At 45.6% G+C, this 24159-nt stretch overlaps 1 protein-coding gene across 2 annotated transcripts; it reads left to right on the top strand.

Annotated features, from left to right (window-relative positions):
* The first annotated feature begins 579 nt into the window (after window positions 1–579).
* On the top strand, window positions 580–5432 carry LOC123105105 (dual specificity protein kinase shkD). 2 transcript variants are annotated; one of them, XM_044527098.1, is made up of 9 exons: window positions 580–685; window positions 774–865; window positions 1016–2549; window positions 2642–2719; window positions 2878–3030; window positions 3174–3485; window positions 3670–3792; window positions 4450–4537; window positions 5070–5432. In XM_044527098.1, the coding sequence occupies exons 3-9, from the start codon at window positions 1173–1175 to the stop codon at window positions 5228–5230; spliced, it is 2292 nt and encodes a 763-aa protein (XP_044383033.1). In that variant the 5' UTR covers window positions 580–685; window positions 774–865; window positions 1016–1172; the 3' UTR covers window positions 5231–5432. The 2 variants fall into 2 exon arrangements, with proteins under 2 accessions (XP_044383033.1, XP_044383032.1); XM_044527097.1 differs by having other exon boundaries at window positions 605–865.
* Window positions 5433–24159: the final 18727 nt, after the last annotated feature.

Here is a 24159-nt window from a genome sequence, read left to right as displayed (position 1 = left end):
GCGCTCACGCACCTCTTTTTGTCGATATTCCTCAGGTAACGCCTTTTGGAGCAAATAACATAGTACGAAAGGAATCCCAAGAGATGGCAGTGGAATCGCGTATTTAATGTGATAATCATCTACCGTAAAAGAATGGAGCAAAGCAGCCAAAGGAGGAGTACCATTCTTCCATTCTTAGTTAGCTAACAAAGTAACAACGAAGAAAACTACGTCCAAGATAACACAATCGATACAAAAGTGAAAGGAGAACAAATGTTGAGACTGTTGGTAAAAAAGTCATAGGTCAACCAGAAACATTACTTTTACCTGGGAAAGAAACGTTCAAGCTTTCAACCTTATAGAATACCAATGCATGACAGCCACTCCTCGCCTGCAGCTGCAACATGCGTATTTGATAATAAATATGTTATCAACAACCGGAAGCCAAGTTTCAGCAGGGACGGCCCCATTTTAAAGAAGAAGAAGAAACAAAATGACAAATGCAACTGGGCTATGGGCGGCCATATAGTGACGATGGTTCATATCCTGTTGCCATTTGACAACGACAACAAAGGTTTCAGGGGCCGCCCCTTGCCCCAGGTTAAGTGGCAGCTGATGATGGAATCTTGTTCAACAGTCCACATGACAAATATTGTTAGTAACAAAACGTAGGTGTTGCAGACACCATCCACTCATTGCTTCAAAGGTGAGTCAGCAACTCACCAACTCCAATCCAACTTCCCTCAGAAACAATCTTTCTATACCTGAATCCACTCACCTGTTCGTCATATTAGTATCTCAAACACCACTGGCACTGAGGCAAAAATATGAAGCTGTTGGCAACCATGAAGTTTTGAGTCCCAGTAGAAGCCTGAACTCTCTACAGGTTAGTTACCTTTCTTCTCGTTTAATTGTGGGTTCCTTTTCTCTTGAGCTTATGTAATCTTTGCATATCTTAGTTTTAACCGCCTCAGATTCTTATAAGTTATAACACAAATAAAAGGAGAAATTTATTCTGACAGACTGTATATCCTAGGTCTATAAAGTTCTTGGTAAAATAGGACCAACGCCATGTACTGAGCTAGTTCTGACAGATTGGTGAGAAATTTCTTCTGAATTTATGCAAGAGAGAGCAAACACAAGTAGTCCATCGTTCTGATTACCGTCAAGGAGAACAGCACCACACCAGCAACATGGACTGGGTGGAACAATTTAACATTTCTGACCTGAAAGGACCAAAGAATCCGCCAACATCTGGTCCACTGAGTTTCACCAGCAGACAGCTCCCTCGAGATTACTACGATGTTAAATCAATGAAGGTAAAGCTTATCTGCAACTTCGGTGGCACTTTCTTGCCAAGGCCAAGCGACGGCGAGCTCCGGTACATCGGTGGTGACAGGCATCTGATGAAAATTAGCCGGGACATTTCTTGGCAAGAGTTGGTCAGCAAGACAACAAGGCTAATAAGGAGAGCCCACACAATAAAGTACCACCTACCAGGGGAGCAACTGAGCATGCTCATCTCCATCACCTCCGATGATGACCTCCGGCATATGATTGATGAGTGCATTGTGCTAGAGGAAAACAGAGAAATGATCAACATGTACCTCTTCTCTCGCAAGGACGATGAGCGCCACATGCGTTTCGTGGTACAAGGCTCATCCGATGCCGAGAAAGAGGCGCAGTTCATCGCTCTTGTCAATGGGATCATCACCACACCAGGTTATGAGCTGAGAGCACACAGCATCGGTAGATCCTCGGCCAATGACCTGGACCAGCTGATGTTTGGCATCGGTGTGGAAGCAGGGCCGCCGGCAGGCAGAACAGAGGAAGCTTCAGTGCCCATCAAAAGCAAGCCCTTGCAGAGCATCGCGGTACCGCCAGTGATAGCAGGTGGTCAGCTGGAGAGGACTCCCCCAAGTACCCAGAGACGGATGATCAACCAGTATTATAAGGCACAAGGTAACGAAGATAGCATGATCTCTGCAGCCAGAAAGACTAGTAAAGCTTCCCCTGGTGCATCTGCGCCTTCTGAATCCACGGTGCAGCATCAACAGACTACCACAGACACTTACAGAACTACTGGGGCACAGGAAAAAATATCACCAAGGAAACAGCTTCAGATACCATTGGACAACAGTAGTGTGACGACGCAGCCATCAAATTCACTAAGGAAGAACACTAATTTCCAGCCGCACAACAGGATGGAGATATCTGAACCTAGTCATGAATCCACTAGTCCTGGCGGCAACGTCAGTGCAAACTTGCAGTATCCGGAGAGGTCAGTTCCAACCAACAGCATCCAGAAGAACCAACCTGCAGGTCCTGCAACATCGGTACTTCCTTTTGCTTCTACACCTTTAGACAAAAGGATAAATCTGCAACCAAATACTCTTGTACGTGCTTCGAGTGATACAATACAAGAACGACCCAGCAGTCCAACAACAGATGAGCATTCATCAGAAATCACTCGATTTCGCTCGGTTGGCACTGGCATCATTAATCCTCAAATCAGAGCTCCATTGCATGAAGCTGAAGAAAATGCTGCACCATCAATCCCAGAGGCTGAGGTATGTCATCATATCTGCACCCCATGTTTCAAATGGTACAATATGATGAAAACGATTCACCGTATAACTTCTGACTTGTCTTCTACTCTCAGCTACGTGAAACCAAGAGCAGTGAAAAATCTCTGCCTGCAAATGCAGTGTTGGGCAGAGATCTTATGAGTAATGTCCAGGTTTGTAATTAACTTCACATGCAGTAGTCTGTGACATAGGAAATTTTGTGTCAGAGCAATAAGCAAGGCATTTATCAATGAATATCATTCGCACACATTTCCTACCTTTTTCATTATACAAGGACTTCTTCCTAAAGTTGATGTCATACAAATGGCAGATAATAAGCAACGATGACCTCGAAGATCTCCGTGAGATGGGTGCCGGAGCATTTGGAACTGTTTTTCATGGAAAATGGAGGGGAACAGATGTTGCCATTAAACGGATAAACAACAGCTGTTTTTCATACCAATCATCACAGGCAGATAAACTGGTAAGCCATACCAATTGCATCTGTTAAAAACTGGAGTAGTAGAGAGCAAACTGAACAAAACTTAATCCCTTTTAGAAAAATGCAAAGGGTTGAAAGCCAGAAATGCAGCATATATCCATCATTAAACATATAATATCATGCAGATAACAGAATTTTGGAGAGAGGCTGCTATCATCTCAAAACTTCACCATCCGAATATTCTGGCACTTTACGGGGTTGTGAATAATGGGCCAGGGGGGACATTAGCTACTGTAACAGAATTCATGGTCAATGGATCTCTGAAGAAAGTACTCAGTCGCAAGGACAAATATCTCGATTGGCGCAAGAGGGTACTTGTTGCAATGGATGCCGCCATTGGAATGGAATATTTGCACTCCAAGGACATTGTCCATTTCGATCTGAAATGCGATAACTTGCTAGTGAATGTTAAGGATCCCTCTCGTCCCATATGCAAGGTATGCCACAACACCAGTATTCAAATACCATACGTATTACCCCGCAAAAAAAATACCATATGTATTTTCTTAATTTTAAATATGAAATGCAAATGGGTGAAGCAAAATGATACACATTTATGAAATACATATGACGGACTTCTGCATATAAATGAAGGGCATAATAGAGAAATAATGACTGCAGGTTGCCGATTTTGGTTTATCAAAGATGAAACAAGCCACCATGGTTTCTGGTGGAATGAGAGGAACTCTTCCATGGATGGCCCCAGAATTGTTGACAATGAGTGGCACAAAAGTATCTGAAAAGGTATTATGATGAATCTTTTTAATGACTTGGAAGTGTGAAGGTGCTACAAATTACGAAGAACCCAAATTATAGCATTGTGTTTGTTTCACAATTTCACTTGACATTCATGCACAAAGGTTATACGACATACTTATCAGTTATATGAATGTATAACATTGTTCAAACTGTGGCATGATGCTGAAGATATTTGACCTGCTCACTGGGAGTGCTATATACTCTCTTCATATCACAAACAAGTGACTTTTTAGATACTGACACGGTCTTTGAGATATAACTTTGATCACTAATCTATAGTAGGAATATATGTACAAGACTGAAAAACATGATATTCTAGAAATGCTTTCTGAAAGATCTATACATATGATTTAAAAAAATTAAACATAGCAATTAAAATGATATTTGCAGCCAAAGTTTTAAAAGTTTGACTGAAAGCATGCCCAAAAAGTTACTTATTTGTGATATAGAGGGGATAACGGTTAATGAAAATTCACTTTAAACATGAACTAGAGCATTCCTCCTATTTGATTCATGAAAAAAAAAAACTTGCAGAATTTAACACACACTGACAAAAAGATTGTAAAATTTCTAGAATATACTTAGGCCTGACATGTTCTTCTCTTTTGTATTCTCAAATATGCCAATTTTATGGTAACACAGGTCGATGTCTATTCTTTTGGCGTTGTGATGTGGGAAATTCTCACTGGTGAGGATCCATATGATGGCATGCACTATGGAGGAGTTATAGGTATGAAACAGTATGATCCTCCATCCGTAGGCTGTAGTGGTAATCTCATCTTCTGAATTCCATGGTTCTGCAATTATACCACTTGGGTCCTAAACTTGGGAACCGCACATTTAAGTCCTTAAACATGAGTATCATATACTTGTGAGTAGGGATAAGCTGAAACTACTTAAATAGCAGTTGTTGACAACTTATTTAAGCTAAATCTTGAGATCTTCTTGAAAAGAAAGGTCATGAAAGGCGAGAATGTTTGCAGGATCTATGTTAACTTCATTTAAACAAAAGAACATCATTATTCGTTAATTTCACATGATCTACACAAAGCCAAACAGTAAGTTATAGCAAAATCATATATAGTTGCTACTAGTCACCTAGGTAGTTGAATATATTCATTTATACAAGTTTAGGTGCCTGGGTGTGTAATTCTCAAGTTCAGGGAACCAGGTGGTAAATTTATATGCTAATTTAACCGAAAACATACCTTCGCTCTTCTTGAGTAAATTATTAAACATTAGTTTCCAATGGGAGTGTGCAGGGGGTATTTTGAGTGACACACTGAGGCCGCCAGTGCCCACTTCATGTAACCCGGAATGGAGGAAACTCATGGAGCAATGCTGGTCAACTGAGCCTGAGCGAAGACCTTCATTCACTGAAGTCGCAACTTGTCTTCGTTCTATGCTGCAAGCGCAAAAATGAATCTCAGTTAATATGCAAGAACTGAAGAACACCTCTCTATGCATGCTTGTGTGTGTGTCTATATATATCCTTCTTGCACATGATCTAGACAAACATGAATATTTGTTTGAGTTTCATATCTGTTTTGTTTTGAGAAAAGTGTATATTGTTGGTCCCTCAAGTTTACAAGTAGACATTGGATCCCTCATCTTTTTTCCGTCGACATTTGGTCCCTTGTGTTTCAAAATCAGACATGTTTCGTCCAGAACCAGAAAATGGAGCGGTATTGGGCTGGTATTGAAACTTTATTGTAGTCATTTTATCGAACAGCTGGCATGCATTTCCCGGGGGTAATCACACTTGCCTCATCGTCGGCGAGCTGGCCGTGGCCGCCAGCGATGTGCGCATCCTGGTGGCCCTCCTCGGCGGCGACATGACGTTGGTCGATCGGCACGCCGCCACACGCTTCGGGCCATTGCAGTAGCCGACGCGGGAGCATGCAGCACAGCGCGTACGTCATGCGCAGCAACGCCGGCCTGCTGCTCCCGACGGGCCTGGACGCGCGGGCGCCGCCACGACACGCGCCGCCTACGCGATGCCTCGCTCAGGAGCTGAACAATTCTCCTGCTCGTATGCGCCGTCTACCACCTCATTCGGCTCGTTCATTGATGCCCTGCCGCTTGTCGACGATGAGTGGCGGCGTGTGTGGTGCGAACTGGTGTAGTGCGCTTGGCCACCAGCGCAAGGTGACCGGACTTGAGCTCGGTGTTACGCCGGCGGCGTGGAGGCCGAACGCACACAAGATGTTCGACAAAATGCTGCTTATGCATCCAGAGAAATGAGATGAGTTGAGATGGGATGGCAGTAACTTGAGATGTTCTTAGGCCCAGTTCTTTTGACCTGATTATGAAGAATCAGGGTCTGGAAAATCAGAAGCTTAAAAGAACTTGATTTGATTATGTAGAATTATGAAAATCGAACCACAATCGACAGTGCAACTTAGAAGCATCGTTTTGGGTCGATTTTGGATCTCCCTCAAAAGAAAACATTTTAATTTTTAGGGCATACCCTTTGTTTAAAGGCAAAATTACGGGCAAAATGCCCTTCCGCCCGAGAAAACGATTGGGTTGGCTCGATCGGTCTCCCCTCGCTCGATTTTCGAGAAATTAAATCTTTGGCCCCACTTTACTTCCCCATTTGATAATTTGCCCTCCTGAGAGGCTGCCGGGTGGGATCGGAGCCACTGGTAATTGAAACAACCCTGGGGCAAATCATGCAATCCCTTATAAAGTGGGGTAAATCATCCAATCCCAGCGGTGGAAGAGCTCATCCCGCGGCCACAACTCTCTTGCACCGCTGCCTGGTGAGCCTCTCCTCCTTCGGTGTTTGTTCATCTCTCTATTCTAGTTCCCCTCTTGTACATGAAAGTTGGATAAAATGAATATATGTAGATGCTTTTTTTACGGGATGTATGTAGATGCTTAGTACATGATTTGCTTGATGGATGGATCAATGGTGCTAGGTTTTTCGTAGATGGATGGATGAATGGACCGATCATGTAATTTTCTTTTTACTACTATAAATGCTCAATGCAACTGTAAAGGGAAGATGACTTGGTTAAAAAAACTGTGATTACTCAATGCAACTATGAATGGTTCTTTTTTGCTTCTACTATGTGCTAATTTGAATGCTATCGTTTCAACACCCAGTTTTAGTTTAAGGACATTATAGACATGTCAGCACACAAACTCATCCCGTAATCTCAGACCACCACAATCTCAGAAAAGAACTCGATGGTTGATTTTGTGAGAAGTTTCCCAAAAGTTGATTCTCGAGAATCAAAAGCTGAAAAGAATTGGGCTTAGTCAAACCCGAGGACATGCCAGCCTAATACAACTTTCTTTACGGGTTTGGGTTAAACTTGTCCAGTTTTAAAATATGAGGGATGAGGGAGGTGAAGGAAATATGCCCTAGAGGCAATAATAAAGTTATTATTTATTTCCTTATATCATGATAAATGTTTACTATTCATGCTAGAATTATATTAATCGGAAACATGATACATGTGTGAATACATAGACAAACAGAGTGTCACTAGTATGCCTCTACTTGACTAGCTCATTGATCAAAGATGGTTATGTTTCCTAGCCATAGACAAAGAGTTGTCATCTGATTAACGGGATCACATCATTAGGAGAATGATGTGATTGACTTGACCCATTCCGTTAGCTTAGCACTTGATCGTTTAGTTTGTTGCTATAGCTTTCTTCATGACTTATCATGTTCCTATGACTATGAGATTATGCAACTCCCGTTTACCGGAGGAACACTTTGTGTACTACCAAACGTCACAACGTAAAGGTGTCTTCGAAGGTACTTGTTGGGTTGGCGTATTTCGAGATTAGGATTTGTCACTCCGATTGTTGGAGAGGTATCTTTGGGCCCACTCAGTAATACACATCACTTAAGCCTTGCAAGCATTGCAACTAATGAGTTAGTTGCGGGATGATGTATTACGGAACGAGTAAAGAGACTTGCCGGTAACGAGATTGAACTAGGTATTGAGATACCGAAGATCGAATCTCAGGCAAGTAACATACCGATGACAAAGGGAACAACGTATGTTGTTATGTGGTTTGACCGATAAAGATCTTCGTAGAATATGTGGGAGTCAATATGAGCATCCAGGTTCCGCTATTGGTTATTGACTGGAGACGTGTCTCGGTCATGTCTACATAGTTCTCGAACTCGTAGGGTCCGCACGCTTAAAGTTCGATGACGGTTATATTATGAGTTTATGTGTTTCGATGTACCGAAGGTAGTTTGGAGTCCCGGATGAGATCGGGGACATGACGAGAAGTCTCAAAATGGTCGATACGTAAAGATCGATATATTGGACGACTATATTCAGACATCGGAAAGGTTCCGAGTGATTCGGGTATTTATCGGAGTACCGGGGAGTTACGGGAATTCGCCGGGGAGTGTATGGGCCTTATTGGGTTAGGGGAAAGAGAGAGAGGCAGGCTGCACGCCCCCAAGGCCTAGTCCGAATTGGACTAAGGGGGAGGGCTGCGACCCCTCCTTCCTTCTCTTCTCTTTTCCCTTTCCTTCTCTCCTACTCCTACTACTTGGAAGGGCTCCTAGTTCTACTAGGAAAAGGGGAATCCTTCTCCTGGTGGGAGTAGGACTCCCCTAGGGCGCGCCATAGAGAGGGCCGGCCCCTCCCCTCCTCCACTCCTTTATATACGTGGCCAGGGGGCACCCCATAGACACAACAATTGATATGTTGATCTTTTAGCCGTGTGTGGTGCCCCCCTCCACCATACTCCACCTCGATAATACTGTAGCGGTGCTTAGGCGAAGCCCTGCGTCGGTAGAACATCATCATCGTCACCACGCCGTCGTGCTGACGAAACACTCCCTCAACACTCGGCTGGATCGGAGTTCGAGGGACGTCATCGGGCTGAACGTGTGCTGAACTCGGAGGTGCCGTGCGTTCGGTACTTGATCGGTCGGATCGTGAAGACGTACGACTACATCAACCGTGTTGTGCTAACGCTTCCGTTTTTGGTCTACGAGGGTACGTGGACAACACTCTCCCCTCTCGTTGCTATGCATCACCATGATCTTGCGTGTGCGTAGGTGATACGTCCATTTTGCATCATGCTTTTATATCGATATTTATCGCATTATGGGCTGTTATTCACTTTATGTCACAATACTTATGGCTATTTTCTCTTATTTTACAAGGTTTACATAAAGAGGGAGAATGCCGGCAACTGGAATTCTGGTCTGGAAAGGCAGCAAATATTAGAGACCTATTCTACGCAACTCCAAAAGTCCTGAAACTCCACGGAACGTCTTAAAAGAAATAAAGAAAAATACACGCCAAAGATGAAGGGCAGTGGGCCCACACCCTTCTCACGAGGGTGGGGGGCGCCCCCCCTAGGGCGCGCCCCCTACCTCGTGGGCCCCCTGGTGGCTCTCCGATGCCCATTTTCTCCTATATGAGGTCTCTCGATGAGAAAAAAATAGAGAGGAACTTTTCGGGACGAGACTCCGCCGCCACGAGGAGGAACCTTGGCGGATCCAATCTAGAGCTCCGGCAGAGCTGTTCTGCCGGGGAAACTTCCCTCCGGGAGGGGGAAATCATCACCATCGTCATCACCAACGCTCCTCTCATCAGGAGAGGGCAATCTCCATCAACATCTTCACCAGCACCATCTCATCTCCAAACCCTAGTTCATCTCTTGTATCCAATCCTTGTCTCAAAGTCCGGGATTGGTGCTAGTAGGTTGCTAGTAGTGTTGATTACTCCTTGTAGTTGATGCTAGTTGGTTTATTTGGTGGAAGATCATATGTTCAGATCCTATATGAATATTATTACCCCTCTGATTATGAACATGAATATGCTTTGTGAGTAATTACGTTCGTTCGTGAGGACAAGGGAGAAGTCTTGCTATGAGTAGTCATGTGAATTTGGTATTCGTTTGATATTTTGATAAGATGTATGTTGTCTAGCCTCCAGTGGTGTTATGTGAATGTCGACTACATAACACTTCACCATTATTTGGGCCTAGAGGAAGGCATTGGGAAGTAATAAGTAGATGATGGGTTGCTAGAGTGACAGAAGCTTAAACCCTAGTTTATGTGTTGCTTTGTAAGGGGCTGATTTGGATCCATATGTTTCATGCTATGGTTAGGTTTACCTTAATACTTTTGTTGTAGTTGCGGATGCTTGCAATAGAGGTTAATCATAAGTGGGATGCTTGTTCAAGTAAGAACATCAACCAAGCACCGGTCCACCCACATATCAAATTATCAAAGTATCGAACGCGAATCATATGAACATGATGAAAACTAGCTTGACGATATTCCCATGTGTCCTCGGGAGCGCTTTTCCTATTATAAGAGTTTGTTCCGGCTTGTCCTTTGCTACAAAAGGACTGGGCCACCTTGCTGCACTTTATTTACTTTTGTTACTTGTTGCTCGTTACAATTTATCCTATCACAAAACTATCTGTTACCACTTATTTCAGTACTTACAGAGAATACCTTGCTGAAAACCGCTTATAATTTCCTTCTGCTCCTCGTTGGGTTCGACACTCTTACTTATCGAAAGGACTACGATAGATCCCCTATACTTGTGGGTCATCAAGACTCTTTTCTGGCGCCGTTGCCGGGGAGTGTAGCGCCTTTGGTAGGTGGAATTTGGTAAGGAAAAATTTATATAGTGTGCTGAAATTTACTGTCACTTGTTACTATGGAAAGTAATTCTCTGAGGGGCTTGTTCGGGGTATCTTCACCCCGACCAGTAGAGAAAAGAGTTGCTCCTCAACCTACTGAACCTATTGAAAATGAAATTCCTTATGAGTATCCTTCGGGTATGATAGAAAAACTGCTAGCTAATCCTTTTACAGGAGATGGAACAAAGCATCCTGATGAGCACTTAATATATGTGGATGAAGTTTGTGGATTATTTAAGCTTGCAGGTATACCCGATGATGTTGCTAAGAAGAAGGTCTTCCGTTTATCTTTGAAGGGATACGCATTGATATGGTATAGGCTATGTGATGATATGAGATCATGGGACTATAAAAGATTGGAGCTGGAATTTCATCAGAAGTATTACCCTATGCATCTTGTTCATCATGATCGCAATTATATATATAATTTCTGGCCTCGCGAAGGAGAAAGCATCGCTCAAGCTTGGGGGAGGCTTAAATCAATGTTATATTCATGCCCCAATCATGAGCTCTCGAGAGAAATAATTATGCAAAGTTTTTATGCTTGGCTTTCTGAAAACAATCGCACCATGCTCGATACTTCTTGTGCTGGCTCTTTTATGATGAAGACTACTGAATTCAGATGGAATTTATTGGATAGAATTAAACGCAACTCTGAAGATTGGGACCTCGATGAAGGTAAAGAGTCAGGTATGACACCTAAGTTTGATTGTGTTAAATCTTTTATGGATACCGATATTTTCCGTAAGTTTAGCACTAAATATGGACTTGACTCTGAGATAGTAGCTTCTTTCTGTGAATCTTTTGCCACTTATGTTGATCTCCCTAAGGAGAAGTGGTTTAAATATCATCCTCCCATAGAAGTAAAAGTAGCTGCACCTATTAAAGTTGAAGAAAAGACTATCACTTATAATGATCCTATTGTTCCTACTTCTTATATTGAGAAACCATCTTTCCCTGTTAGAATAAAGGATCATGCTAAAGCTTCAATTGTTGTTCGTAAAAGCAATATTAGAACTTATACACCTCCTGAGCAAGTTAAAGTAGAACCTAATATTTCTATTGTTAAAGATCTCTTGTCTGATAATATTGATGGGCATGTTATTCAGTTCGAAGGTGAAACTGCTAGAATTGCTAAACCTTGTGATAAGGATAAACATAGACCTGTGGTAGGCGTGCATGTTATTTCTGTTAAAATAGGAGATCATTGTTATCATGGCTTATGTGATATGGGTGTTAGTGCTAGTGTTATACCTCATGACTTATACAAAGAAATTAAGAATGAAATTGCACCTGTTGAGTTAGAAGACATTGATGTTACTATTAAACTTGCTAATAGAGATACTATTGCACCAATTGGAATTGTTAGAGATGTTGAAGTCTTGTGTGGGAAAACTAAATATCCTGCTAATTTTCTTGTTCTTACTTCTCCGCAAGATAGCTTTTGTCCAATTATATTTGGTAGACCCTTTTTAAATACTGTCAATGCTACCATAGACTCCACTAAGAATATTGTTACTGTTGGTTTGGATGATATGGTTCATGAGTTTAATTTCTCTAAATTTAGTAAACAACATCGTGAGGAAGAATTACCTAGTAAGGATGAAATTATTGGTCTTGCTTCTATTGCCGTACCTCCTAGTGATCCTTTAGAACATTATTTGCTAGACCATGAAAATGATATGTTCATGAATGAAAGAAGGGAAATAGATGAAGTATTCTTTAAACAGGAACCTATTCTGCATCACAACTTGCCTGTTGAAATTTTAGGGGATCCTCCTCCACCCAAGGGTGATCCCGTGTTTGAGCTTAAACCGTTGCCTGATAATCTTAAATATGCTTATCTTGATAAAAAGAAGATATATCCTGTTATTATTAGTGCTAACCTTTCAGAGCATGAAGAAGAAAGATTATTGAAAACTCTGAAGAAGCATCGTGCTGCTATTGGATACACTCTTGATGATCTTAAGGGCATTAGTCCCACTCTATGTCAACATAAAATAAATTTGGAAGCAGATGCCAAACCAGTTCGTGATCCTCAACGACGTCTGAATCCTAAAATGAAAGAAGTGGTAAGAAAAGAAACACTAAAGCTTTTGGAGGCAGGTATAATCTATCCCGTTGCTGATAGTGAGTGGGTAAGTCCTGTCCATTGTGTCCCTAAGAAGGGAGGTATTACTGTTGTTCCTAATGATAAAGATGAATTGATTCCACAAATAATTATCACAGGTTATAGGATGGTAATTGATTTCCGCAAATTAAATAAAGCTACTAAGAAAGATCATTACTCCTTACCTTTTATTGATCAAATGCTAGAAAGATTATGCAAACATACACACTATTTCTTTCTAGATGGTTATTCTGGTTTCTCTCAAATACCTATGTCGGCTAGAGATCAATCAAAGACTACTTTTACATGCCCTTTTGGTACTTTTGCTTATAGACGTATGCCTTTTGGTTTATGTAATGCACCTGCTACCTTTCAAAGATGCATGATGGCTATATTCTCTTGACTTTTGTGAAAAGATTTGTGAGGTTTTCATGGACGACTTTTCCGTCTATGGTTCCTCTTTTGATGATTGCTTGAGCAATCTTGATCGAGTTTTGCAGAGATGTGAAGAAACTAATCTTGTCTTGAATTGGGAAAAGTGCCACTTTATGGTTAATGAAGGTATTGTCTTGGGGCACAAAGTTTCTGAAAGAGGTATTGAAGTTGATAAAGCCAAGGTTGATGCTACTGAAAAGATGTCATGTCCCAAGGACATCAAAGGTATAAGAAGTTTCCTTGGTCACGCTGGATTTTATAGGAGGTTCATTAAGGACTTCTCAAAAATTTCTCGGCCTCTGACTAATTTATTGCCAAAAATATACCATTTGTCTTTGATGATGATTGTGTAGAAGCATTGAAATACTTAAGAAAGCATTAGTCTCTGCACCTGTTGTTCAGCCACCTGATTGGAACCTACCCTTTGAAATTATGTGTGATGCTAGTGCTGGTCTAGGGCAAAGAGTTGATAAGAAATTAAATGTTATTCATTATGCTAGTAAGACTCTAGACAATGCTCAAAGAAATTATGCTACTACTGAAAAAGAACTCTTAGCAGTTGTATTTGCTTGTGATAAGTTCAGATCTTATATTGTTGATTCTAAAGTAACTATTCAAACAGATCATGCTGATATTAAATATCTTATGGAAAAGAAAGATGCTAAACCTAGACTAATTAGAGGGGTTCTCTTGCTACAAGAATTTGATTTGCATATTGTTGATAGAAAGGGAGCTGAGAACCCCGTTGCAGACAACCTGTCTAGGTTAGAAAATATTCTTGATGACCCACTACCTATTAATGATAGCTTTCCTGATGAACAATTAAATGTTATAAGTACTTCTCGTAGTACTCCATGGTATGCTGATTATGCTAATTATATTGTTGCTAAATTTATACCACCTAGCTTCACATACCAACAAAAGAAAAAGTTCTTCTATGATTTAAGACATTACTTTTGGGATGACCCACATCTTTATAAAGAAGGAGTAGATGGTGTTATTAGACGATGTGTACCTGAGCATGAACAGGAATAGATCCTACGCAAGTGTCATTCCGAGTCTTATGGAGGATACCACGCTGGAGATAGAACTGCACATAAGGTATTGCAATCTGGTTTTTATTGGCCTACTCTCTTCAAGGATGCCCGTAAGTTTGTATTGTCTTGTGATGAATGTCAAAGAATTGGTAATATTAGTAGACGTCAAGAAATGCCTATGAATTATTCACTAGTTATTGAACCGTTTGATGTTTGGGGTTTTGATTATATGGGATCTTTTCCTGCCTCTAATGGATACACACATATTCTAGTTGCTATTGATTACGTTACTAAGTGGGTAGAAGCTATTCCAACTAGTAGTGCTGATCATAACACTTCTATTAAAATGCTTAAAGAAGTTATTTTCCCAAGGTTTGGAGTCCCTAGATATTTAATGACTGATGGTGGTTCACACTTTATTCATGGTGCTTTCCGTAAAATGCTTGCTAAATATGATGTTAATCATAGAATTGCATCTCCTTATCACCCACAGTCTAGTGGTCAAGTTGAGTTAAGCAATAGAGAGCTCAAATTAATTTTGCAAAAGATTGTTAATAGGTCTAGAAAGAATTGGTCTAAGAAACTTGATGATGCATTATGGGCTTATAGAACTGCATACAAAAATCCTATGGGTATGTCTCCGTATAAAATGGTCTATGCAAAAGCATGTCACTTACCCCTCGAACTAGAACATAAGGCATACTGGGCTATTAAAGAGCTTAACTATGATTTTAAACTTGCCGGTGAAAAGAGGTTATTTGATATTAGCTCACTTGATGAATGGAGAACCCAAGCATATGAAAATGCCAAGTTGTTTAAAGAAAAAGTTAAAAAATGGCATGAAAAAAGGATACAAAAGCGTGAGTTTAATGTAGGTGATTATGTATTGCTATACAACTCTCGTTTAAGATTTTTTGCAGGAAAACTTCTCTCTAAATGGGAAGGCCCCTATGTTATCGAAGAGGTCTATCGTTCCGGTGCCATAAAAATCAACAACTTCGAAGGCACAAATCCGAAGGTGGTAAACGGTCAAAGAATTAAACATTATATCACAGGTAATCCCATAAATGTTGAAACCAATATTATTGAAACTATAACCCTGGAGGAATACATAAGAGACACTTTCCGGAATGTTTCAGACTCCGAAAAGGAATAGGTATGTGGTACGGTAAGTAAACCGACTCCAAAACAATTTTTAGGGCAATATTTCTCCGTTTTGGAATATTTAGAAAAATAGAAAAATAAGTAGTAGTCCGGGAAGGACACGAGGGCCCCACGAGGGTGGTGGGCGCGCCCTACCCCCTGGGTGCGCCCCCTACCTCGTGAGCACCTCGTGTGCCTTCCGGACTCCGTTTTCTTGCACGTTACGTATTTTGCTCGGTAAAAATTCATTATATATTCTCCCGAAGGTTTTGACTCCCGTATCATGCAAACCTCCTCTGTTTTTGTTTCGAGCTATTTTTTGACAGATCTAGGTTATCATGATGGCCCCAAGCGCCTCCAAGGACAAGTTCTTCGAGAAGGTCATCAACCCTTACCTCGCGGAGGTGCTGCGACACCCTCAAACCATTGAGTTGTGTGATGGGTTGCTACACATCCGCGATGAAGAGGGACCAAAGGGGACCGGAAGCATAGAGACGAGGCTCGAAGCATTGGAGCAACAAGTTTTCAAGTGCTAGGGGATGGTGGAGCGTGGAATCAACGCCAGCCACACGATGCTCGCGGAGTTCACTAACAATTACAAGCCGGATGCCAAGAACACCGAGGAAGCCATCTTCAAGCTATATGAGAAGATCGAGCACCTTCAAGCCCAAGTATATGACCTTCAAACCCAAAACTGTGAGTATGAATATAGATTCAAAAGAATGAGTTTGCCTGCAGATTTGAGGATTCCAAAGACTCGATCATCTTTCTATGATGGTGAACCTATGCCTTGGAAGATGGATGACCAGCCCGCATCATCAACAACACCTCCGCCGTCTCCTCCAACAAAGAAGAATTGAGTATCTGGGTATGGCCACTCCCCTTGGCAACTGCCAAGCATGGGGGAGGTGCCCCGGTATCGCATCACAATCACAACTCTTATCTTTACCGTTTTTCCTAGTTCAATCCTATTAGTAGTATCTTGATCTAGTAGAATAAAGTTTATGGCATGATCTAGTTTTGAGTTTTGCTTTATGATCTCTCTATGTAATCAAGTCCGTGAGCTATATATAATAAAGATTAGTGTTGAGTCAAGGGCTTGATTATTTTGCCATGATCTTGGGTGAATAAAAGAAAAGAGAAAAAGAATAAAAAGAAACAAAAAGTTCATATTGATCTTATTGAGAGTAATGACTTCACATAGAAAGAGTATGATGATTAAAAGTTGTTGGGAGTTGGCAGACATAGCTTTGGTCATTGTTGCAATTAATAGGAAGTGAGGGAGTCCTGGATTAGGGGGTGTTCGGGTAGCCGGACTATACCTTCAGCCGGACTCCTGGACTATGAAGATACAAGATTGAAGACTTCGTCTCATGTCCGGATGGGACTTTCCTTGGCGTGGAAGGCAAGCTTGGCGATGCGGATATTCAAGATCTCCTACCATTGTAACCGACTCTATGTAATCCTAACCCTATCCGGTGTCTATATAAACCGGAGGGTTGTAGTCCGTAGGCAATCAACTCCATATACAACAATCATACCATAGGCTAGCTTCTAGGGTTTAGCCTCCTTGATCTCATGGTAGATCTACTCTTGTACTACCCATATCATCAATATTAATCAAGCATGACGTAGGGTTTTACCTCCATCAAGAGGGCCTGAACCTGGGTAAAACATCGTGTTCCCTGCCTCCTGTTACCATCCGGCCTAGACGCACAGTTCGGGACCCACTACCCGAGATCCGCTGGTTTTGACACCGACATTGGTGCTTTCATTTAGAGTTCCTCTGTGTCATCGCCTTTAGGCCCGATGGCTCCTTTGATCATCAACAACGATGCGGTCCAGGGTGAGACTTTGCTCCCTAGACAGATCTTCGTCTTCGGCGGCTTCGCTCTACGGGCCAATTCGCTCGGCCACCTGGAGCAGATCGAAAGCTACGCCCCTGGCCATCAAGTCAGGTTTGGAAGCTTAAACTACACGGCTGACATCCGCGGAGACTTGATCTTCGACGGACTCGAGTCACGGCCAAGCGCGCCGCACTATCTCGAGGGGCATGATCTATGATCTAGCTCTGCCCCCGGATAGTGTCCTGGAGGTCGCACACGCATCGGTTCCGACCCCTAACTCGGAGCCTATTGCGCCAATCGAGGATGAGCGGTTGGACGTCACCTCAGGGGCTGCGATCCCGAAAGTGATCGAGCCGAACGCTAGCCCCGCACTCTGCACGACCCGTGACTCCAAGGATCCGGACTCCTCCCCGTACTCCGAACCCCCCGCGCCCTTGCCAATCGAATCCGATTGAGCGCCGATAATGGAGTTCACCGCCGCAGACATCTTTCAGCATTCGCCTTTTGGCGACATCCTGAATTCTCTTAAGTCTCTCTCTTTATCAGGAGAGCCCTGGCTGGACTACGGCCAGCGAGGGTGGGATACGGACGATAAGGAAATTCAAAGCCCACCCACCACCCACTTTGTAGCCACTGTCGATGATCTAACCGGCATGCTTGACTTCGGCTCCGAAGACATCGACGGCATGGACGACGATGTAGGAGACGAACAGGAACTAGCACCTGTAGGGCGCTGGAAGGCCACCTCGTCATATGACATATATATGGTGGATACTCCAAAAGATGGAGATGGCGATGGAACAGCGGGGGATGACGCCCCCAAGAAACAGCCAAAGCGCCGGCGTCAGCGGCGCCGCTCTAAATCCCGCCAAAGCAAAAACGGTGATTCTGGCACGGGAGATAATACTACCCCAGATAGCGCCGAAGAACACCCACCTCAGCAAGATTCGGCACAGGAAGATGGAGAAGCCAGCCCTCATGAGAGAGCGGCAGACCGAGAGGTCGAGGATGATAACTATACGCCTCCCTCCGAAGACGAGGCAAGCCTCGATGACGACGAATTCGTCATACCATCAGACCCCGCCGAACAAGAGCGTTTTAAACGCAGGCTTTTAGCCACGGCAAGCAGCCTCAAGAAAAAGCAGCAACAGCTTAGAGCTGCCCAAGATTTGCTAGCTGACAGATGGACTGAAGTCCTTGCGGCCGAAGAGTATGAACTCGAACGCCCCTCCAAGAGTTACCCGAAGCGCAGGCCGCTACCCCGATCAGAGGAGGAAGCACCTACATCACCAGCGCATGACATGGCAGACCGGCCACCTCGCGGCCGCGACAGAGAGGCCTCTCGGCCCTCCACCCAAGCCATGCCCCGACGCCGCTCAACTAAGGCACGGGAAAATGCGCCCGACCTGCGAGACATACTGGAGGATAAGGCAAGACAAACAAGATCGATCTACGGATCGCGCAGGCGCCCTACGGCATGTGACAATGATCTTCACTCCGGATACAACAAATCCGGCCGGGCCGAACACAACAGACATAGCTCTTCCGAGCTGCGTCGTGATATAGCCCAGTACAGAGGCGCCGCACACCCGCTATGCTTCACGAATGAAGTAATGGATCATAAAATCCCAGAGGGTTTCAAACCCGTAAACATCGAATCATACGATGGCACAACAGATCCGGCGGTATGGATCGAGGATTATCTCCTTCACATCCACATGGCACGCGGCGATGATCTACACGCCATCAAATACCTCCCGCTCAAACTTAAAGGACCGGCCCGGCATTGGCTTAACAGCTTGCCAGCAGACTCAATCGGTTCTTGGGAGGACCTGGAAGCCGCATTCCTCGACAACTTCCAGGGCACTTACGTGCGACCGCCGGATGCCGACGACTTAAGCCACATAATTCAGCAGCCAGAGGAATCGGCCAGACAATTCTGGACACGGTTCCTAACAAAGAAAAACCAGATAGTCGACTGTCCGGACGCAGAGGCCCTAGCAGCCTTCAAGCATAACATCCGCGACGAGTGGCTTGCCCGGCACCTGGGACAGGAAAAGCCGAAATCCATGGCAGCCCTCACGACACTCATGACCCGCTTTTGCGCGGGAGAAGACAGCTGGCTAGCTCGCAGTAACAACTTATCAAAGAACCCTGGTAATTCGGATACCAAGGACAAAAGTGGCAGGACACGTCGGAATAAGCAAAAACGCCGCGTTAACAGCGACAGCAATGAAGACACGGCAGTCAATGCCGGATTCAAAGGCTATAAATCCGGTCAGCGGAAAAAGCCATTCAAAAAGAATACTCAGGGCCCGTCCAGTTTGGACCGAATACTCGATCGCTTGTGCCAGATACATGGCACCCCCGAAAGGCCAGCCAATCACACTAACAGGGATTGTTGGGTGTTCAAGCAGGCAGGCAAGTTAAGGGCCGAAAACAGAGACAAGGGGCTGCACAGCGACGACGAGGAGCCCAAGCCGCCGAACAACAATGGACAGAAGGGCTTTCCCCCACAAGTGCGGACGGTGAACATGATATACGCAACCCACATTCCCAAGCGGGAGCGGAAGCGTGCGCTACGGGACGTATACGCGATGGAGCCAGTCGCCCCAAAGTTCAACCCATGGTCCTCCTGCCCGATCACTTTTGATCGAAGGGACCATCCCACTAGCATCCGTCATGGCGGCTTCGCCGCATTGGTTCTCGACCCAATCATCGACGGATTTCATCTCACAAGAGTCCTCATGGACGGCGGCAGTAGCCTGAACCTGCTTTATCAGGATACAGTGCGGAAAATGGGCATAGATCCCTCAAGGATTAATCCCACAAGAACGACCTTTAAAGGCGTTATACCAGGTGTAGAAGCCAACTGTACAGGCTCAGTAACACTTGACGTGGTCTTCGGATCCCCGGACAATTTCCGAAGCGAAGAGTTAATCTTCGATATAGTCCCGTTTCACAGTGGCTATCACGCCCTGCTCGGACGAACCGCATTCACAAAGTTCAATGCGGTGCCGCACTACGCATATCTCAAGCTCAAGATGCCAGGCCCTCGAGGAGTAATTACGGTCAACGGAAACACCGAACGCTCCCTCCATACGGAGGAGCATACGGCGGCTCTCGCAGCGGAAGTACAAAGTAGCCTTCTCAGGCAATTCTCCAGTCCGGCCATTAAAAAGCCAGACACTGCCAAGCGCGCCCGGAGTAACCCACAGCAGGACCGCCTGGCACACTCTGAGCAAGCGTAGCAATGCGGCCCCAACCCCAGCTTTCGCGACATAGCGAAACCAGTACCTCGCGTACATAACTACGCCCTTGAAATACCATGGGCACAGGGGAAGGGGCACAATAACGGCACGCCCAAAATACGGCTTAAAACGTACTAGGGGCTGCCGGATTCTTTTTTTAATTTTTTCTTACTTTCAGGACTCCATACTTCGGACGACCTGTTCGGCAATTCGACTGCCGCACAAACGATGCAAGATCCAGGGAGGCAGACAAGCCATGCCGCATTATGGAACTCCCAGGTGGTCTCTGTTACGAGCGGTATACCTGTTTTAAATACAATTCCGCGGCCTGCCCCTGGTCAGGACATACTGAATAGTCCAATATCTTTTGCTTACCGCACTATTTGTATCGTTCGGCTTTGATAAATAGCCTCTCTATAAACAATGCTTAGCTTCTTGTCTATTTTTTGCATTATCTTCTTTTCACATTTATGTTTATTAAATGACATGATTGCACCCGTACACCATGGTACGGCAAACACGCCAGGGGCTTCAGTACCCCTCATAATGGTGTGAGAAGTCCGTACACTTTCACAAGTGCGGCACCCCGAACTTATAGCACTATATGCATCGGCTCCGAATCATGATTTGGGTCAATAGTTGGGTTTGCCCGGCTCCTATGTTTTGGTGCCTTACGTTCCGCTCTATCGGCTAAGGTAGCACTAGGAGAACCACTGCGATTGTGCCCCGGTTCAGCTGGGTTAAGCACCTCAGTGGAGAAAGCTAAAACTGACTATCATGATGTGGCGAGAGACCGGTCGCTGTTCGAGAGGTTTTTCGAGTCCCTAAAGACTTATGCCGCTTCGAGCGAGGAGCTGGCTTTGTCCGGCCAAGGCGTGGATAGCGCCCCGAACTCGGTCTTCCGAACTAGGGGCTTCGCCGAAATTTAAAATTATAGAGTTCTATGGCTAAGTGAGAGTGTTCAAGCATTATAGTCCGATTGCCTGGTTCGTTGTGCTGAGCGCCTCCCTCGAAGGACCCAACTATGGGAAAAAGAGCGCTCAGGTTTATCCCGAACACCCCAGCACTAGTGGCATGGGGGCAGAAGCCGACGACTGGCCATCTCTCAATTTTTGATAAACGGCCGCACAGAAAGTAATATTTTAAATTCAATAAGCATTGCTTAGCGCATATGAACAAGTTTTCAGCGCACAGGATAAACACGAGCGAGTTCATTCAAAATCACATCCTTGGTACATTCATCCGCCACAAGGCGGGCACCTGCAAGAACATCCTTGTAGTAGTTCTCGGGCTTGCGATGCTCCTTCCCCGGCGGCGGCCCGTCCTTCACAAGCTTCTCACCGTCCAACTTACCCCAGTGCACCTTTGCACGGGCAAGGGCCCGACGGGCACCTTCGATGCAGACGGAGCGCTTGATGACCTCGAGCCTCGGACAGGCCTCCACCACCCGCCGCACCAGCCCGAAATAGCTCCCAGGCAGGGCCTCTCCGGGCCACAGCCGAACTATGAAGCCCTTCATGGCCTGTTCGGCCGCCTTGTGGAGCTCGACCAGCTGTTTCAGCTGGTCGCTCAAGGGCACAGGGTGTCCGGCCTCAGAATACTGAGACCAGAACACCTTCTCCGTCGAGCTGCCCTCTTCAGCTCGGTAGAATGCGGCGGCGTCGGATACGCTACGGGGAAGATCTGCGAATGCCCCTGGAGAGCTCCGGATTCGGGTAAGTAACAAGTAGTTTACTTTTATATTTCTGCTTTGCATAAAGAATGCCTTACCCGCTGCTATCTTCCTCATCTCCTCCAACTCTTGGAGGGCCTTTTGGGCTTCGGCCTTGGCAGACTTGGCAGTCTCAAGGGCCGTCGCAAGCTCGGATGCTTGCGCCTTTGACTCAAGCTCCAAACTCTCATGTTTTTTCATGAGAGCCTGAAGCTCTTGCTGCACCTTGCCGACCTGAGCCCCAAGTCTGTCTCGCTCGGTGCGCTCCGCGGCCGTTTTCTTTTCGGCCTCAGACAGCGCCTGCTTAAGGGTCGCCACCTCAGTCGTGGCCCCTACAATAAGCAGTACAATCCTGTTATCTTTTTGCAATCACGCCTTTTTATAGGCACTTTTTCTGTAAGGTATTTCTTACCTTCTTCCTCCTCGAGCCGCCGCTTGGCAAGGCCGAGCTCTTGCTCGGTCCGCTCGAGGTCCTGCTTCAGGACACCCACCTCCGCAGTCAGTGCGGCGGTGGATAGCAGTGAAGCCTGCATACGCATATTGACTCTTTTTTGTTAGACTCCTGCGAAATTTAATAGATCCTCTATTCGGCTTTTCTTTCCGAACGCCAAACAGAGCATCAGGGGCTACTGTCTATGCGGTAATATTTTTACATATTTTTACTTACCTCGAAGCCTGTTAGAAGGCTAGCGGAAGCTTCAGTCAGTCCGCTCTTGGCGGACTGAACCTTCTGGATCACCGTACTCATAATAGTACGGTGCCCCTCGTCGATGGAGGCGTCGTCAAGCACCTCCAGTAGGTTGTCCGGCACCTCCGGTTGGACGGAGGCCGCCGGCTCAGAAGGCTTGCTCCTCTTGGAAGGAGTTCGCCTACCACGGTCCGGAACTGATTCCGGTGCGGTGTCCGGCACAAAGCCGGACTTAGAGCCCTGGGGAGCCTTATCCCCTTCACTCCTGGAGTCCGGGAGGTTGCCTTGCGGCTCCTCCGGGACCACCTCCTCCTGCCCCGGAGCTTGTCGTGACGCCACTTCGGCGTCGTCTGCAGTGCGGGGGGAGACATCGGGCGGAACTGAGTTCACGTCCGATGAGTCTAGGGAGCTGCCCGACGATTCGTCGAATTCGGCTCGGGGCGGACTGCATAATTACATTCAACATTAGGGAAAGTTGTGCAACAAAGGAACATCATGAGTTACTCTGATATCCGAACTTACGATTTCGCCGGACGCTTGGCCCTGTTTGGCCACTCCTCCTTGCCCTCTTCGGCGTTGGGGGCGTAGTCCGGCGGAGGGGTCTCCCTTTTCCTAGACCCCTCGGCCTCCCCCGTTGGGGCGGCCTTCCTCTTCTCTCCTCCCTCCGCTGGGGGGGGAGAGTTTTCTTCTTCCTCCTCCTTGTTTTCACGGGAGGAGGGCGTCTCGGACTCGTCAGATGACGAGTTCGACACCACCATGTTGCGGGCACTCTTTCGAGTCCCCGTGGTCATCTTCTTTTTGGCCTTCTTCTCCGGCACCACATAAGGCGCCGGAGCCAGCAGCTTCACTAGTAGAGCTGGGGCTAGGTCTTCGGGCAGCGGAGCCGGACAGTTAATCGGTCCGGATATCGCCCGCCAAGCCTGTCAAAGGTAAGGGAGTTTAGATCCCGCATAGAGTCAAACTATGAAAAAAGCTTAACATCATGTAAAAGGTGTAGATGGCATACCTCGCTAGCGTGACGCTGCGAGCTGTATCCGCGGTCCTCGGAAGCGGATGCGGGAGCCTCGGCGCCCTTGAATAGCATCTTCCAGGCGTCTTCGTACGTCGTGTCGAAGAGCCTGCTGAGGGTTTGATGCTGCGCCGGGTCGAACTCCCACAGATTAAAATCCCGTTGTTGGCACGGGAGGATCCGGCGGACGAGCATAACCTGGATTACATTAACAAGCCGGACTGGCTTGTTCACCAGGGACTGGATGCATGTTTGCAATCCGGTCACCTCTTTTTCGTCACCCCACGACAGGCCCGTCTCTTTCCAGGACATAAGCCGCGTGGGGGGTCCGGATCGGAACTCGGGGGCTGCGGTCCATTTCGGATCGCGCGGCTCGGTGATGTAAAACCACCCGGATTGCCATCCCTTTAGGGTCTCCACGAAAGAGCCCTCGAACCATAGGACGTTGGCCATCTTGCCCGCCATGGCGCCTC

The sequence above is a fragment of the Triticum aestivum genome, chromosome 5A (assembly GCF_018294505.1).
Source record: "Triticum aestivum cultivar Chinese Spring chromosome 5A, IWGSC CS RefSeq v2.1, whole genome shotgun sequence".
In the NCBI taxonomy this organism is placed as follows: domain Eukaryota; kingdom Viridiplantae; phylum Streptophyta; class Magnoliopsida; order Poales; family Poaceae; genus Triticum; species Triticum aestivum.
This window is presented reverse-complemented; position numbering and strand designations above follow the sequence as displayed.